Source organism: Pundamilia nyererei, unplaced genomic scaffold (genome assembly GCF_000239375.1).
Source record: "Pundamilia nyererei isolate P.nyererei 1_Seehausen unplaced genomic scaffold, PunNye1.0 scaffold00008, whole genome shotgun sequence".
NCBI classification, from domain to species: Eukaryota; Metazoa; Chordata; class Actinopteri; order Cichliformes; family Cichlidae; genus Pundamilia; species Pundamilia nyererei.
The window spans coordinates 4503073-4521404 of NW_005187409.1; the positions used below are offsets into that span (position 1 = coordinate 4503073).

Consider the following 18332-nt stretch of genomic DNA (forward strand, 5'->3'; position numbering starts at 1 on the left):
TTTATACTCAAATTTTTTTAATTTTTCTATTAATTTTGTATAATCCTCATCTTTGTATTATACAGATCATTCATACAGTTTATGATATAGTAAATAGTAATTACACGCAAGAGGTGTAACAAGCATCAACCTGTCACCTTCACAGACGTGCATCATGCGCGCAAACACATTTTCTTATCCTCACACATTCACAGACAGACAGACACACACACAGAGACACGCGTCCCTCACACTGATTAAAAACAAACAAAAAAAGAAAATGTAAAACATTTTTAACCCTAATTTTTCCATCCTCCATTTTCACCAGATTCACATACCTCCTTACTCTTACTCTGAAAACAAATATGACAATACTTATGCTTTAACAAAATAATAATAATAATATTTAAAAAAAACTAAGAAGAAGAGACAATTACAAAATCAATGCAGAAAGGCAACTAAAGATGTGGGCAGAGGACTTCTGAGGACATAGTGGGCTAATTGAGATCCAAGGATCTGACATTTAACAGGAGAGCTGCAGTGACGTCAGCTTGGAAAAACGTTCATCTTCGTGAAGCTCGAGCAGAATCCAATATGCTACAAAATTTAGAGACTTCATGTGACCCGTTGTTTCTGTTCAGTCAGGTATGCCACTGTATGTGCTGAGCTTTGAGTAGGGGATGAGGTACAGATCCGAGGAAGGCAACACAAACTAGTTAAAAAGGACACTGTAAGGTTTATGGCACGAATAACAGCACTGAGGGTAGCGGGTGCATAGTGGGAGTCACAGCTAAACCAATCACACAGCTTTGTACCATCTGCAAGGGTGTTAAGCAAAGGACACTTGATCAAAATATTTTCAGTTTCCATTATGAGCACAAAGAGAGCAAAACTAACACATGGCAACCCCCCTCCAAAGACAGGTACCCCCCACTCATCTGCAGAAAGCTCATTAAAGTGAAGCTGCTCTCAGTTATAAACATCCCTTCTCAGTGCTCCGTGCAACTCGTGCTTGAAATCGCTGCTTCAAATTACAAACAGCTTCAAGCATCACAGTTCAAAGCACACAAATGAGTGAAGAAACACAGAGCGTGATAATCTTACCTGCCCCCTCTGCCCGGGTCACACTGAAAATGAAGCCGGCAGAAAGTGACGGCGATATGTTTGCACTGACGTTAAGAAGAAAAACACTAGTGTGTTACAGAGAGCGGGAAAACGAGCGAATGCCGAACAGAAAAATGAAGTCTTGCACGTCTATGTATGTGGGAGCAACATTAAACACTGTGCGTCAGGAACTGCAGCAGTAGTTAGTCATTTTTTTTAATTTCTTCTTCTTTCCTTTTCTCTTTTTTGCATTGGAGCACACGCTGACTCTTTTTAGACACAACACACATGCAGCTACTCACACAACCCATGGATTCCCACAGAATAGACTTTCCCAGATCATAATCTCATACTCTCGTATACACGTACGCGCACACACACTTTCCCCTCACACACAGACACAAAAAGCTGTCCTCATTCTTGGCCGTCCTCTGTGCGCCACTTGAGGAAATCTTCTTTCCGGGCGTCCGGTTTGATCTGGTTTCTCATGCCACCCAGCAGATTGGAGGTGGCTTCAGAGGCCACTATTAAAGGTCGGACTACAGTGGGCGGGATCTGCCGCAGGACGCCGCCCACGGCTCCGGGGAGACCTTTCTGTTCGTGGCCGCGGGATGCTACATCGCACAACTGTTGGGCCGTGTCAATCACTCCCTGGAGAGCAAAGAGAGCAGACAGTTTAGTCTAAAAATTTAGGGTTTCAACCCCCTTTGCATTCTTGCATGTGGAAGTTTCTACAAGGCCTTTTAACATATAGTTAACCTCTTCTACCAACATAGATGTAGCTGCAGATATTTTCTTTTCATCCTCAGCCCTGGTTAACCCTGGCCTCTAACCCACGAACTCTTTCTACATTTTAAGAGCGTCTATTTGGGCACGTACCTCTCTGACGGTGTCGTAGGCCTTGGCCACTCCTTCCCTAAGGTCTGCAGGCTGGGCGACTCTTCGAGGTCGACTAGAGATGGCCCGGCCCTCGGTGATGGCGTAGCGATTCAGAGGAGGTGTTGGAGACAAGATGTCGTACACGGTCTCTGCTGTAGCCTGTCACAGATAATGTACACAGACACCAGAAGAGTTATTGGCATATTAGGAATGTGTGTGCTTTACCTTCAGGCTTTTAACGTCTTTGTAACTAAGAGTCATGATCTGCACTCAGAGTACCTGGATAGCCTGCACCAGCCTGTTGCTAAGCTCCAGAGCAGCAGATGCTGTGGAGGTACCAAAAGACGCTGCCCCCCTCTGGAGACCTCGAATGATGCGTCCATCCTTCCTGTACTGCTCTATAGGCAGCCAGAACAAATCCCTCACTCCGTGGACTGGACAGGATGAAGGAGAGAGGAAGTATGAACCACAATCCAAGCAATAATGGAAAGCAGCTGTAAAAATGTTTGCAGAAAACAAAAGCAACTTACACAGCTGGACGACTGAGTGCATGGGTCCGACACCTCCCAGGATGCCGGGCAGCTGATTCTTCCTGATGTCCGTCAGCCACTCTGTGACGGCGTACTGAATCACTTTGTCGACCCCGAGGAGACTGGAACATGCAGAAAGTCTCAGAAAGTCAAACTACTAACAGCAAATTTAGGGCAAATTACTGAAAAATAACTGAAATGTTTGCTTGTTGGTTCGTTTGTTTTTACCCGTGTCTGCAGCAGAGCCTCTTCAGTTTCAGCTCGGAGCAGTTTAATTGGGCCAGACCGATCAGAATCCCTGCAAACGTCCCCTGAGGAACAACAAGTGTGAAAACGCATCATTTAAACCCTTCAGCTTTTTGTTTGAATTAGTACAGGATCTCTGAATGACCACTCACTTGTTCAATGACGACATGCTTGCCATGATAGTCGAGCCAAATAGGCACTTCAGATGTGAAACGAAACTCCCTGAAAAGGGTGGAGACAAGAAAACTTTATCAATCATTGAAACTTTTAGTCTTTGAGTTACTCTATTTAAGCTAATTTGTTAGAGGTGATTTTTCTTTTTTGGAATCTGTAACATAGAAGTTTCCTAGCTAGTAACTTACATCATCTTTACAGTATTATCTGCTCTTTCTTTTTTATTCTGTTTCTCTAGATTTCTCACTCTCTTTTCAGTCACTACATACCGGAAGTAGATTGGCTGGTCAGAGGAGGCGCTGGAGCCGGCAGAAGAGGAACTCTGCTCACTGTAGGTAGTTTCCACAGAAGCTGTGAGGTCGGGTCCAAGACTACCTGCAGCAGCAGCCATCTCTAGATCCTCAGACCCCTTCTGGGAAAAATCTGCCTTCACTGAAAACAGAGAAATTACAACAGGTCACAAATCTAGCATGCTAAAAATTCACCTCAGTCATCATTTAAATGTACTCTGTAGCTAATTAAAATTCATTGTGCCACAACGATGAACAAGAAAAAGGCTCCATAAAAATCAGCTCGGCAGATCTGACATCAAAGAAATGAATGATAAAAGAAGACCTGGCAAAGCTCACCTTCAGCTGCAGGATCCACAGGCAGGTAAGGATTAACAGAGGAAGCTAGATTACTAAAAAAGTCTTTCAGGAAAAACAGTGCGTCCTACACAACAAACAGAAAAAAATAAGAAAAGACGTGAAGTACAAACAGCAGAATGAATGGTACTGAATGAATTTTGAGCTACAAAGAAACATCTGTGGAGTGTGAAACGGCTCATTTATGATGATCAAACAGATTTAATACACCTGTACTCAAAATAATTTCTGCAGTAAGAGTTGTTTTGTTTGTGCCACCACCTCATGGACGAAGTTCAAGAGCAGCTCTCAGTATTCAGTCCCAAAAGTTACCTGGTCGATGTTGAGTCTCAGCGGCAGCAGGCTGACCCGGAGACAGCACTCTGGCCCCCCGAGGCCAGACTCAGGACACACCTGCAGGGCCTTCACAGTCAACTACAAAAATGACACACCACATGAGTACTATCATTCAAAGTCTGTTCATCGTGTCCCTAACTGCATTAAAGCTAAGCTAAATAGAAAGTGCACAAAGTAAGTAAAGATTTACAACATCAGGATGGTTTGACTCCAAGTCAGATGCTGTGCACGACAGAAAACTCAGTTTCTAATCAAAGACCCTCCGTCTCTCTGTCTCACCATGTTGGAGTGGGCTCGGCGGGGCATGCTCTCACTAGTGTAGAGGTAGAGGAATTTGTTGATTTGTGAGGAGGCCAGTCGGTCTCGAACTTCCAGCTCCTGGACGATGAACACCTGCCTGGAGAGCGGCTGCTCACCACCGGGACCGACCCCGACCACAGGTGCTGCTGACCCCTCCCCATCCTGCCCCGCTACTGCCACCGGGTAGGACTCATGCTGGAACGACACCTGGAGGACAAAACAGGAGACACGTGTTGAGACAGAGGTACAGTGATATATGTCTGTATGCCAATATGTATTTAAAAAAACGTACATTTTCAAACCAGTGATATCAGTGCATTAGTGTACCTTGGTGAGCTGTATCTCCATCAGCAGGCTGTGCTGACGGCCGACGCCTCCAGCCGAGCGCCAAGAGTTCTGCGGTCGAGAGGAGGGGGCGGAGCGAGAAGGTGACCCACGGACGCCAGCGGGCACTGAACGACCTCTGCAGAGAGGTGCACCCACACACACAGGAGAACAAAAACAAAAACTATAAATCTGACAAACTATGTACACAAAAGTTTCAAAAACCTTGTATGGACTGGACCAATCACCATACTAATGTTTCGGTGTCTGTGCATGAAAGAATTCATGTGCATTGTTACCTGCTGACGTTCTGAGCATGCAGAGACATAGGCCTGCCTCCAAAGTCCTTTCCCCCGTAAAGGTGCCAGACCACAGAGATCTCCCGTAAAACTACCCTACTCTGAGGCACTGGGAAGCGACTCGGGGCTCGGAGCAGGTCTGAGCTGCCACGTGGCCGGGAAAAATGGCTGTCCTTCACTCTAATGGGCCCCTCGCACAGCACTGTTACCGTGGGCTCCCCATCCCGGGGCTGTAATAAACACACATGTAGACATTTTGTGAGTGAGCGCAGAGTCTGAAATGGGTTCATGAATGAGAGGTGACAGGGAAGTGAAAGCTAAGAGGGGACCCTCACAGGGATGCCCATGCCGGGAGCCTCCAGGATACAGAAGTCGTCATTGTCGGTGGAGCCCTCGGAGCCTTCCTCTGACATCATATCTGCCTGCGCCTCTGTCGCTGTGGCAACCAGCCCGTCAAGCTCCCCCTGAAGGACAGAGGGGCCGTGCTTTGAGGCTTCATCGGGGAACAGGTAGACGGAGACGGGGGAGCTTCTCGGCATTGAAGGTGAACCTGGATGAAAGCAGACAGAATCAGATGTAAATATTTAGCAAACTGGTACTCTCTACAGACCATAATACCTCCTGTTATACAAAGAATGCCACCGTTCCCACTAAAGAATTTTTGGGGTTTTCAGACACTCAAACAATATCATTTAAAAAAAACAAAAAAAAACAAACAAAAAGGAACTGAATTAAGTTTTTACGCTATCTCCTGTGTGTAAAGTGAAGCATGTCTACACACATGGGAACAGGATAATTTTACCTAACTATAGTCTGTCAGGATGATCCTAGGGGTTATAAACAGAGCAACTCTGCAGTACCTGGTTCTAAACTTTCTTCTCTGTGGCTCTTCTCCGTGTCGATTAAGGCGTCAGCCAGGTCGTACTGGTTGATCTCGGCGGTTTCAGCGGGAGGACAGGGCAGCATAGACGCTGGACTTTCTGACAGCTAATAACATAACGACACAACAACATTGGTATGTTGGACCATTTTATCACATCTTTAAAGTAAACATCATACACTCCACATTTCACCAGCCTTACTGGTAATTTCTGTCCAGCGATTTCAGTGGGCGAGGTGTGCCGTGGCGGCGGGTGCAGGTCGCCCTGAGAGACCAGGTACTGCAGCAGATTGACGAGGGCAGCACAGGAATCTGCACAGGTGTGCAGATGGACCACATTGTTGGAACAACGGAGCTCAAAGAGCGGCTGGGACTGCAGAATAAAGAGAGGACAATGGCAGTGGGAACACAAGAGGGAAGATCATAAGAGAGATGAGAGAACTTTTGTCAAAAATGTTAACAAAATGTGTAATGGTACAGAAATAAAGAGTTTTATTGTGGGCAGAGTTTATTCAGAAACTTCATTAAATCAAATCCTCTTAACCTCTAACATCTTTTAATCCTTAAAATGTATAATTTTTTTATTTACGTATTAACTTAAAATTTTCATTGTGAAACCTCAATCTATACATAAAAGAGAAAAAAAATCACAACTTTTAAAAGTCATGTTTATAGAAATACTATAAAGGGGAAAAGGATAGGTGGGGTATAAGAAATGCATATATTTGTATGCATTAGAAATAGTTTATTTCTAATTTATTACCAGATATTAATGTTGTACATATCTACTTTTTTTGTGCATCTCATTTTAAATTTATAGTAAATTAATACAAGAAAGAAAATAAAAGAGATTCCTTTTCATGACATATTTTCTACTTCACATTTTCTCAAATACATCATCCATATCCCCATCCTTCATTTTACTTTCTGGGTGTTTTCCTATAAATGTATCTACTAATTCTATTATTTACATCAGAGGGATTTAGGGGTTTTTTCTGCCGTTCGATATGTTCTTCAGTGAGTCAATAATTCTCAATTAAGACTGAAGGGAGTTTTCTTCCCCAATATAATTCATTGTGCCTTTAAATATTCTACAAACTTAAAAACTTCTAGTCAAAAATCTATTTTAAAATGTATACTGCATGCAATTTCTCCAGCACAGAAAACCTGAGCTTGGCATAATCAAGAACATGGACGGGTACTTGTATATATAGCTTTTCTATTCTAACTAAGCACTCAATGCACTTCCTTACTACCAGCCTCATTCACACACACACGCTTTTTAAACCGATCATTCACACACACTCCTGGATGCTTCACGGAGACTAAAGAAAACTGAAGATCAAGCTACCGACCTTCTGATTGGTAGACGACCCGGACTACCCTCCTGAGCCACAGCCGCTGCTGATGAGGTTGTTTGTTTATTATGGCTGCATTATTATACTTTGTTGATGCCTTGTTTATCTGAATATTTAACTTACGGTACTTGTAATGACTCTTATCCATCTTTTTTTTCTTGTTCTTTCTTTCTTTCGTTTGTTTGTCTGTATTGCCTGGGGATCTAAAAAATTTTTTGTCTAATTACAGCCCATAAAAACTTTAAAACCTTAATAAAAAGGAAAACAATAATTAAAAAAGGGCAAACAGAGCAAATACACCCAAATAAAGACCGAGAATAGACATTTAGAGCATTTTTTAATTGATTTTAAACAGACATTTTTCATATTATACCCTGAATATGTCCTCACTGACCTGGTTATAGGACAATTGCATCGGTGAGGAGGGAGGCCCTGTTTACTGTGGCTGGTTTTGGTTTCCTGCCCAGCTGAAATGGATTATAGTCCTAAATTGCTACCTGGAGCTTTTTATCGTATTTAAACTTCATTATAACAAACAAAATATTTATAAACATGTAGCCTGTGCTTGTTAGTGGTTTGTGAAGATAATTGCGCTAAATTGTGATGTTTTATTTATGCTCACATATTTTGCTGGCAGCAGTAATCTTTTTCTTTCTTTTTTTCTTGCTGTGGTTCACGGCTGCTGAGGGTGAAGGAGACAAAGGTAAGTAAACACACGGTGGGCACTCACCAGCTTTCCCGTATCACTGCCTTTCCATGTGGTGATGGCGAGCTCCAGCAGGTCAATGTCCAGGACACACACGTAGTCTGTGTGACACAAACACGCGGTGGTTTTATTAGGAAACTGCTTATTTTGTAGTCATTTCAACACATTTTTTTGTTTATTTTACTAACAATAACTGCGGGACAGGCCCTTAAACTGGCAAACCAGTTTTCAGAATGCCTGTTTTTGGAAAAAGTACATATTAAGTAACCTTTCTATTTGCCATTCAGCTTCCCAATATTATAGTGGATGTAGCTGTTCTTTTCAGCATAAAGATGACCTTTTAGGCCCAGTTCCAGTCATATTTTTATTTTCTATTCTTGGACTCTACTGGAGCACAATTAACAGTTCAAGATCTTAATCTTTATGTTAAACTGAGCTTCAATAAAGAAACAAACCATTTAAACCCCCTTTTCCACCCTTCAAGATTACTTTCTTCTGATTGGCTGAGGGTACTACTTCCCTTTAACATCATACTTTTTTGTGATCCACCACTTTAAAGGCCAAAACCATTCAGAGGGTGGTAAATTACTCTTAAACAGCTCTAATATCAGTCTCACAGGCCTCATGTTAAAAATACTAGACCGCCAAACTTGGGATAACCATTTTCACTGTTCAGTCATCTGTCATTCTGAACAGCATGGCCAATGATTCGGTCCCCTGTTAGTTTCTGATATCGCAAGACACTGATTAGTTTATTGCATGCAAGATAAGAAAAGAAAATGCTACTTCTCATCTAAGCTTCACTGGAGTTCCTCAGCACACAGTCCTGAATAACTCTAACAGATAAAATCCAAAAAGGAAACCCAAACCAAACCCCTGTTTTTACACAGCTCCAAAAGGCATCTGAAGTACCTTACCTCTCCTCAAGTCCACTGTTTCAGTCTCACATTTGTCAGAGAGGTAGAGAGCAGAATCATCCAGGATGAATCTGACCGCAACATAACAAAAATGAACAAAGGTCTCCCAACGATTCATACACTGTGACAAAAACTGACAGCGACGTTTTTGATTATCGTTTTAATGGACAATCTTTATGTCGAGTACCTGAGGTGGAAGGTGGCAGTGTCAACAATGATATTACTGGACAGAGAGAAGGACTCCGCTGTGAATAACACTCGCAGGGGCAGATACAGGGGTCTGAGAAACAAGACATGAAACAAGGGTGTAAAACGAGAAAAAAAACAAAACAAAATCCATGCCCACATTATTTTACAAAACCTCTCTTTTGGGTGTATACCTATAGTCAACAGCACAGGTAGCGAGGTGCGTGTGGAGGACAGTGATGACGGCCGGCGCGGTGTATCCCAGAATAGGATCGTCGATGACATCCAGGAAGTCAACCAGCTGGAACAGTTTGCAGGTCATGAAGTAAATTTAGACTTTATCCACTTTATTTGACTTCTTTGTGTAGAGTGTGCTTTTTATTTTTCTCTTCAGTCCAAATGGTTTAACTACCGGTTTAATTGCCACATTTACACGTTCTGCAGGATAAAGCTCATTATAGTTATGTAATTTTCCATCTTAAATCATATTTTTTTCTGTCTACGGTGTAACAACATATACTTATTTATTATTTCTGGGAGCAAGAAGTTGTTTTTGGCAGAGCCGGTAATAGACTAATAGCAGCTGCCAGCACACTCGCAGCCGTTTTCAGCTGTCTGGATTTTTTATTCATTTCCTGCACAGAAACATTTGCAGTGCAATTAATCTGACCTGTATAATCAATCTGTGAAGTCCAAGTTTTTTTTTCTTTCCCCCACACATCTCCTCTAAACCACATCTACATCAGTGATTACAGCACTTTCTAAATCGCCTGCAACCTCCCTGATACAGCAATTTAAACGTTTTTTCTTAATGTATAATCGTGAATTATATGTTAACTGCACAAGATAGTGGCTATAAAATAATAACAGCATCAGTGTTTAGACTGATGGTGCAGAAAATGAAGAAAATGAGGGCTTAATTGTGCTTCCAAAACTAGAGTAAGACAGAGCCTGTGTTTTCCTGGTAGCTATTTTCAGCCATTTTCACACAGATTAGAGAAATGCTGGATGCTGGGAGAACCAGAGTAACTGTGGAAACTCAACACAGCAAAAGAAGCGTCCTGTTGTTGTAAGAGCCAATAAAAGCAAAGAGGGAGAGTGATAGAAGAATAAAACTCTTTCACGATGGAAGGAGCTCTGGGACTATAGCGGAGTCTAAACTGACATTTAGCTGGCATTATTTCTACTCAAGAAAGAAAAACTTGCAGTCTGAGCAGGGAATGTTTTTAGAACTGAAAGCAGTCATTTCTTTATGATAGTGTCCCAGAAGGGAGGGCAGGAGAGAAGGTGTTTACTCCAAGTACTTGGAAAAATGTCTCACTAAAAAAATAAATACAATAATAATGTGTTAGTCTAGTTTCTATTCAGTCCTTTTTAACCAGTTCAAAAAAAAGAAAAAAGAAATCTGTACAGATTTCTTTTTGTAGAATGTAGAATGCCAAAAACCAGCAGTGTAGGAAGAAAAAGATATTTCCTGAATTGCAAAACAGCAAATCTGACATTTTTTCTCTATGACAGCTGAAATTTCTAATCCAAATACTTCAAAATTGAACAGCAAAAACATCCATTCATTTTCTTAACGAAATGTCCAATTCAGGATTCAGGGTTGCAGCAGTGCTGGAGCCTGTCCTGCTGTCAAAGGGGTGAGATGCAGGTAGACCCTGGTCAGGTCGCCAGTCCATGGCAGGGCTAACCCAGAGAACAAGAAGACAAATTCATGCTCATTTTCACACCTGTTGCCATTTTAGAATCACCAATTAGCCTCACATGCATGTCTTTGGACTGCAAAAGGAAGCCGCACGACCTGGAGAGAACTTATTAAGGCATGCAGAGAGCATGGAAACGCCACACAAAAAGCCTACAGAAGCTTGATTCCCCCCCACAGAAAAATATATATTTTTTGCCATCCGCAAGTCAAAATTCTGACTTCCTCAGAAGTTTTTTTTAAACATTTTTGTTTGATTTAGACAGAAAAAGATAGACAGGAAAGAGACTGGGAGGGGTAACAACACATATCAAAGAGCCGCAGCAAAGGCTGCTGCATCGATATGGGATATGGTCGCCTGCTTAACCAGTGAGCTAGCTCTCTAGATTTCAAATTCAGCAAAATGCTATTTTGTTTTCAGTGGCTTCCATATCAGCTAGCTGGTGGATTCAGACTGAGGACCCTTTTGCTGTTAGGAGACAAACCATTGCACCGCTGTGCCTCTTTAGCGCGATTCATTCAGCTTCTTACCTGCTCGTGCCAACTGTGGTTAGTCTGCGTCATGTAATGTCGCATGGTGGCACCTTGAAGGCGAAGGGCAACGAGGAACTCCTGTGAAGAGAACAAGAAATAAAAAACCAAAACAACAACAATAACAATCATCATCATCACTATCAGGTATATGAGGACATGCCTTGACATTTCTCTGAGGGTCCAGTGTGATTTTGATGGCTGTGGATAACATCTGCACCTCTCCCTCCCTGCCGCTCACACTGCTCACTCCCACCTCTGTGGGGTAGATGGTGAGGTCCAGGTGCTTTGGGGGCATGAAGCTGGGCATTTCCAACCGCTGCGGGATGGGGGTGTCCTTCAAGACAGCTGTGTTTGTGTGGCATATGAAAAAGTTAACTGCATACTTAGTGCATAACACACACCATGCTGAAACTAAATGTCTTTAAATAACACAATGCGCACCTCGATGGTAGAGCTCCACTCGTCTGCTCTCCAGACACAGGAAACTGAGATTGGGGTCATTTTGGTGCTGCGCTACACTGAATATCTTCCCCCCTTCCAGATCAAGCACGAGCTCTCCGTGACTCTGGTCCTCCTGAATCAATAACATCAGTGTCAGCAGAACAATACATGACGGATACACAGTTAACAATGGAAAAGCATTTTACGCATCTTCATGATGATAGTAACTATGAATAGATTTCGATAAATACATTCATTAACATGTGGTTGGATATCTGATTACAACTACTGATTTGAAAGGCTAAAAATAAGAAGTTCCAACACATTGTAGTTTAAGAGAAACAATCTTGGAAGGTTTTAATAATTAGTATCTGATGCAGTTAAAATCCACAAAATTCACTGTCTTCTGGCCACCTTCTTGTCTGTCCTGGCTTGGAGGCGACCCTTCCCGATAATCACAGTGAGGGAGAGAAGGCTCAGATTGTGGTTGGGACGAGGAGCCATCGGATGCGACTTTCCAGATGATTCACTGGCCAAGTAGTACTGACACTCGTCCTCTTCTGAGTCAGAGTCTACAGCAGAGGGAGAGCACGAGAGAAGACGAAGGAAAAAACATTTTGTCTGTTTAATTTTAGTCATCAGTGAAGGAAAAATTCTCCAAACATAATAAAATACTTAATATAAGATGACCTGAGAGGTTATTATGTCTAATAAATCTACAATATGTTCAAGTTTTCCATCAAATGAGCCAAACTTACCCAGTCTAAAGGCCGACTTGCAGAGCTGGAACTCGTCCTGGTGATGGCGACTGTGGTCGGGGCTGTGGGCTGAGGGGGGAGGAGGCGGGGGAGGCTCCCACATCAACAGATCATTATTGATCCTTGTGGACAGAGGGACGGGTGAGGGGAAATTACTTTTAGTTCTGAGGCAGGATTTAAGACCAAAATAAGGATGAAAATAGGAACAAAGCTGGAAGAGGTATTAATATAACGAGCAAAGTCCGTTTGACACGAGCACCTCAAAGACGGAGAATTGCGTTAACAGTACAGCTCCGAGACGCTCAGAGGGAAATGAATGAGCTCGTTCTGGGTTATGTGGTGGAAGAAATACTACCAGTATGAACTCGCTACACAATCAGCTAAAGTCGGTACACTCGGGCTGGACTCCCTCTGCACATATAACCAGCGCTCACGAGCAAACTGTAGGAGCAAGTTTATCTCTGGTGATGCAAAACTTTAATGAGTTACGTTCATCTATAAGTAATGATGCAACATAATTTTTTATCAGCAGTAATATGTTATGTATTAAGTTACTTTTAAATGTTTCCAGCACTGGACACTATTAACACCTAAAGCCAGCAGAATCTTTCGTGTGTCAAGACAGGTAGAGTGCATCTGTAAGACTTTATAAGAGTCGTTTGTATTTTGAATATTAAACTTAAGAGTTTAAAAAAAGTAGAGTCCATATTTTTTAAGGACACCTGGATTATTCTAAACTGGGAGGGCAAGCAGTGGTCTTGTGATACTTTTTACATACCTGTTATAGATGCTCTGGAAGGCCTGTTTGCTGGGGAGCAGGATATAAGCTAGTGGCATGCTGATGTCCACAGCACACTGACACTGAGCGACACACTGCTCCTGAAACTGACGCATCTCCTCTGGGTCGGCTGGAATCACCATCTGAAACACACAGGGAGGAGAGGTGAGGCGAGGAGGAACATGGATGGCTGAGATGGTTTATAAACTGGGATGTGTCATGTTTTTGTGTGTGCCAGCACACCTCCTCAGTCTCGAACATGGTGCGGTTGGAGGAAAAAGGAGAGCTCGTTTTGTCGTTGAATTCACAGTGACTTTCAAAGAAGGCGGCACCAAGGTCCCTGATGAGGCCCGGGTTCATGCCACTCAGACCAGCTGCTGGGCCCTGAGCCTCACCTCCACGCACACGCACTGATATCCTGTTCACAAAGACGTGAGGAAAGCTGACTATGAGTGATGAGAAAGAATAATGAAGAAAATCAGCTTTGCCTTCAGTTGTCTCACGAGTGTTGCTACTCCTCATGGTACTGAAAGAACCAGACTCCTGAACAGTGAAGTTAAAATTAAAACATGTAGTTCAGATTCTCAAATTTCGTGAATTACACATATTGTCTTTTGGCTTCTGTATCTGAAAAAAAGGGCTGGTGAATATTTGAAGAGAAGACAATTTGGTCACAGCCTCAAAAGGAGGAAATGCTAATTCAGTTTATTAAAGATCTTGACATTTTTATTATATTTTATAATCTTCCCATAGCTGAAAACACATTTATTGTGTTCTTCTGATGGTCTTCATGAGCATCATAAGATGGAGTCTGTGACTCCTTTTATGAATCACTGATCCACTGATGATCAGAAGGACTAACCTGGGCAGAGTGTCCCGGTTCTTCCTCACTCTGATACAAGGGAAAGAGCCTCCCTCCCAGCCCTCATATGACCCTGGTGAGACACAAGACATTGGGAAATTAAACTGAGTTCTAAATATCAGACTAAAGGAATTATTAACTAAACTATAATCTTAGAAACCAAGCCGGTAAAAACACAACTTGGATGGGTACATCAATATAAAACGCCAGATATGAAAATGTCTGCATTCATTATAAAAGACACTTGTATATAACATAACTTTATGTACAGAAAGACACGGGTCTCTCTTTTTTTTTTTTATATAGCGCTAATTTAAAATTAAAGTTACAGTTTATTGTTTCCAGAAGTCCCTAATAACTAAATTTAACACTAAAAGTACATCGGACTGTCTTTGCTAAACAGTGGTCAGTAATCTAGTCATCTAGCTTTGGTTCCTCCTCTCATGAATCTTCACTGAGAAGCAACAACTACTTGTGTGTGTTCCCACCGTGCAGGTCGGTGAAGGAGGCCTCCAGCAGCTGGGTGAGGCAGGGGGCCCACGGCTGTCCCGGTGTAGTCTGCTCACTTTGCAGGTCTGGGGCCTCCTGGTGCTTCAGCTCAAACTCTGTCATCTCCAACACCAAGGTTTCCTGCCGCACCGCCCTCTGGGTTGGAGGCCGACGCTTTGGGAGGGGCTGCAGATCAGGTATGGGGAAACGAAGTCTGAGGACGGCGTGAGGCGACAGGAGGGTGAAGGAGGAGCTGAGCTCGGTGCTGTGAGTCTAAGAGGACAGTAGGAGGAAAAACGTGAACATGGATTTTAGGAAGCATTTCAACCATAGAGCTTCAGAAAGTAAAAAGTTATGACTCTGCACAAAGCTGCTAATGTTATGTTTTATCTGAATGCTTTTCTGCTCACAGTCTTTTGGAGGCTGAGCCTCAGTGGCTTGTATTACCAACATATTACTATAATTATAAACTCTATAGCCTTTAATGATGTCAAGATTAAGTATCCCCTCAGATCCAGTAACCATGAAGGATTTTTTTAACAGCAGGTCTCTCTGTATGGTCTGGACCTAAGACACGATACACAGTTCGTACTCTCTGGGTGACCTCATTTATTTTTTTCACAGAATAAATCTATTCCACTGACCTGTACGAGTCCTGGTCCATGCATCTGATTGGGACAGTAGCTGAAGGCTTTGCTGAGGCTCTCCAGGCGGCTGAGGATGTCCAAATCCAGTTCGGCACTAAGCTCAGCCAGCTCCACTCGCACAACGCTGCTCCGCCGCAACACCTGCTGCTTGCCCTGCAGAAACACATGAACACACAACAGGTTAAAGAAAAAAGAAATTGTTGCTATTCTCACATCAGTTTTTGACATAATGTTTGGTTGATTACGCATGTTTATGTTTGAATAGCTAAAGTAAACTGTAAGGCTTTTAGCAGTCAATCCTTCTGAAGAGCTTCACAAAAATCTGCATATATAAATACTGGAAATGTTACAGTACAGATTTTTCAGGATACAGCTATTAAATATTAAAAAAATTACTTGAACTTTTGAATATTTTAAGACATAAAAAGTTAAAGGGTAAAGTTTTGTTTTGTCACAAATATCTAATTTTATTTAATATGACATGGAAAAAAAAAAAAAGAGGGAAAATCTTTCTTAATAAAACTGTAAGAAACACATACTTAATGCTTTTCTTTTTAAGCTATCAAAATGTCCTTCCTGGAGTTCACATTTTCATGCAACTGCTTCTTGTCCCGTGTATGATCTCCATTGCAAACACTAATTTCGGCTATGACTCTGAGTCAAACCTATACTGTTTTAACCTCAGCTGGCATTGGGAAAAATACATAGAAATCATTTTGGTGCCAATCTCTAACCATAAATATAAGTTATATTTGTTTACAGTAAAACTCATTACAGAACCATTAAACCATTTCTGAAAATATTTCTGAGCACACTGTGGTTTGGTGATTAAAAGGTGAATTGCACTTTATTATCAGAAGATATACTTTTAACTTTTACTTTACCTGATACACTGCTTTTAAAATGTATATTTTGTGAACGATGATGGGTGAACAGAACAGGAAGTCTTGAACTGAATAACCACCATCAGGGTATCCTGGCTCCAATGTGAACCCAGAATAATTTGCAATTTGAGAGGCTAAGTCAGCGGACTACTCGATGGCTAAAAAGACTGGGCCGTGTGTTTAGAAACGCTTACCTTACGCAGGCGTTTTTCAGTGAGGCTGTAGTGTAACTGGGCACACGGTCTGGCTGCAGCTCCAACTGTGAACAGACCAGCTTTCTGGAACTGAAGCAGCTGAAAAGAGAAACCCACAGGAGAGTTAAGACTGGATTTGTAGTTTTTCCCTTGGGGTGGTAAAGAAGCAACAAACGTACCACTTCCAGACAATAGGGAAAGGTCATCTTAAATGTGAAGTTCTTATCTGACATTTTCAACTCTAATTTAAGTCACTTTTCCTTTATTTTACAATAACTTTAGTCTGAACAGCCATTTCTCAAAACCTTAAATATTGATGTTTGTTAAGTATTTGGATGCTCTTATGAAATAACTTACTCTGGACTGTGCAAACACTGACTTTAATGTGAATGCTTCACAAAATTAAATTCTTAGCACGGACACAAGTGTGAACACTGCCTGTTTTTGTTTAAAAGCTCGACAGACTGACAGAGAGATGATCTACCTCACAGTACTCCGGCTTTCCGTCCTCCCAGAGGCACTCTAACATCTCCAGTCTGCTGAAGGAAAGGTCAGAGGTCACAGCCCTGTTTTGGCGTCTCCCACTCCGCATCTCACAGGCGACCTGCACCGCTGCTCCTGTTAATCTGCAGTGAGAACGATAAAGAGAAACAAACTCTTGGTCTCAGTGGGAAAACTTGACCAACTGTGTGTGAATGCAATTTGAGAGAGAGGACGGAAGCAGGACCAACAAAAAGTCGGAAAGAAGGAGAAAAAACCCTCCCAAAACATCTGCATCCTCCTCAATACCTACAGACTAACTTCATTAATGTTTGTAGTACTTAAGAAATATATAACTACCATCTAATGATCAATCACAAGCACCTGATTATGAAAGTGTATTTTTCTATCTCCTTCCATACAAAACCACAATAAAAACGATGTGTGCATTTTTTAACCTGAGATTTGAGTGTGGGCAGGCTTTGGCGAATCCGCCTCTCAGTTGATGGAAGTCTCTTTCACTGAACATGCTGTCCTTGAAGGCGGTCAGCTCCTTGAAAAACACCTTAGACACCTGAGCCAATGACGAGGCTCCGTCAGCACTGGAGGGTTGTGGATCCTCCTGCAGAAGGGTTAGAGTGAGTCCGCCAAGGGTCAGTCGCAGCAACGCGTCAGGCTTCAGCTGCTCTGCCTGGCCGCTGTGTGATCGTCCTGCAAAGATGAGAGTTCAGCATAGAGACAAAGCATGGCCAGGCTTTCTTGCTTAATATAAGGATATAAGTAAATTTAATTTGCTTTACATTTAGTTGTCATAGTGTTAAGGCACAGCCTCTATTACTAAGTGTAATCATGACACTTGTTATATTAGACCTCCTGATTCTTCTATAGGCACAAATGCCAGGACTCCCTTATTTTAACACCATCTTCTGGCACCCTTCTCTTTTGCTGTTTCTCCCAGAAAAGTCCAGCAACTTTCTTGAAAATCTAACTTTTTTTAATGTGTACATATATATATATCAGACATGCAAGCTTTTTGTGGTCATCTAAAGTTGCAAGACTGCCCATTAAACACAGCCTACATGCAAACTTGTCATCAACCCAATTCAGGGTGTATGTCTGCAGGTAGACCAATTAGATGCTCCCTGACTTAGTTATTTTTACTTCACCACTTCAGCTCCTTTTATAGCAAAGGCAAAATGAAGAGTAACACTTGAAAATACTGAAAAATCAATAACTTTGTGGCTTTTGTGAAGCTGAAAAGATTCGAGCTTCCTGCATTAATAGCAGCACATTTTTTCTGAAGTATTCAGGTAGAGCGTGAGCTTCAACCAAACTGTTCAGTCCTCTGGCCGGACAATGTACAACTGTATACTTTCACCAAAATCATTTTACACATATCCCACCCGTCCCTCTTCCCAACATAAACCCATTACTTAGCACTCCACATTACCTCTACTGCGGCCGCTGGCCTGGGGTAGACTAGATAGACAGCCAGCAACAGGATATCTCCTGGGACAATTCATGACGCCCTGGCAGGAAAAGTCAAAGTGAGAACAAGAAGATTTACAAATTCCTGTTTAATGCATGCTATTCTTCAACATACATAACTTTGTGCTTGCAATTGGTGCTAAAACACATTTTTGCATTTGTTAACAACTGTGAAACGCCCAAAATAAAATAAATGAAATAATTGTT

The 18332-nt window shown here is 42.1% G+C and overlaps 1 protein-coding gene across 1 annotated transcript in view; it reads right to left on the bottom strand.

Moving 5' to 3' along the window:
- Positions 1-226: 226 nt before the first annotated feature.
- The window catches only part of atg2a (autophagy related 2A), a 28750-nt gene continuing 10644 nt past the window's right edge, over positions 227-18332 (bottom strand). Inside the window, exons 10-42 of the mRNA XM_013916149.1 lie at positions 18088-18166; positions 17096-17348; positions 16642-16783; positions 16158-16256; positions 15077-15232; positions 14432-14705; positions 13944-14016; positions 13325-13499; positions 13082-13224; positions 12304-12425; positions 11960-12117; positions 11546-11678; positions 11265-11449; positions 11102-11182; positions 9060-9166; positions 8867-8959; positions 8680-8750; positions 7787-7863; positions 5901-6071; positions 5679-5805; positions 5154-5368; positions 4819-5048; positions 4523-4658; positions 4175-4402; positions 3872-3973; positions 3542-3626; positions 3182-3344; positions 2891-2960; positions 2721-2803; positions 2493-2614; positions 2242-2396; positions 1963-2121; positions 227-1734 (exon numbers count right to left, since the gene is read on the bottom strand). Of these exons, the coding sequence (XP_013771603.1) occupies positions 1498-1734; positions 1963-2121; positions 2242-2396; positions 2493-2614; positions 2721-2803; positions 2891-2960; positions 3182-3344; positions 3542-3626; positions 3872-3973; positions 4175-4402; positions 4523-4658; positions 4819-5048; positions 5154-5368; positions 5679-5805; positions 5901-6071; positions 7787-7863; positions 8680-8750; positions 8867-8959; positions 9060-9166; positions 11102-11182; positions 11265-11449; positions 11546-11678; positions 11960-12117; positions 12304-12425; positions 13082-13224; positions 13325-13499; positions 13944-14016; positions 14432-14705; positions 15077-15232; positions 16158-16256; positions 16642-16783; positions 17096-17348; positions 18088-18166 (4704 nt within the window). The 3' untranslated portion in view covers positions 227-1497. The remainder of the gene's footprint in view (positions 1735-1962; positions 2122-2241; positions 2397-2492; positions 2615-2720; positions 2804-2890; positions 2961-3181; positions 3345-3541; positions 3627-3871; positions 3974-4174; positions 4403-4522; positions 4659-4818; positions 5049-5153; positions 5369-5678; positions 5806-5900; positions 6072-7786; positions 7864-8679; positions 8751-8866; positions 8960-9059; positions 9167-11101; positions 11183-11264; positions 11450-11545; positions 11679-11959; positions 12118-12303; positions 12426-13081; positions 13225-13324; positions 13500-13943; positions 14017-14431; positions 14706-15076; positions 15233-16157; positions 16257-16641; positions 16784-17095; positions 17349-18087; positions 18167-18332) is intronic.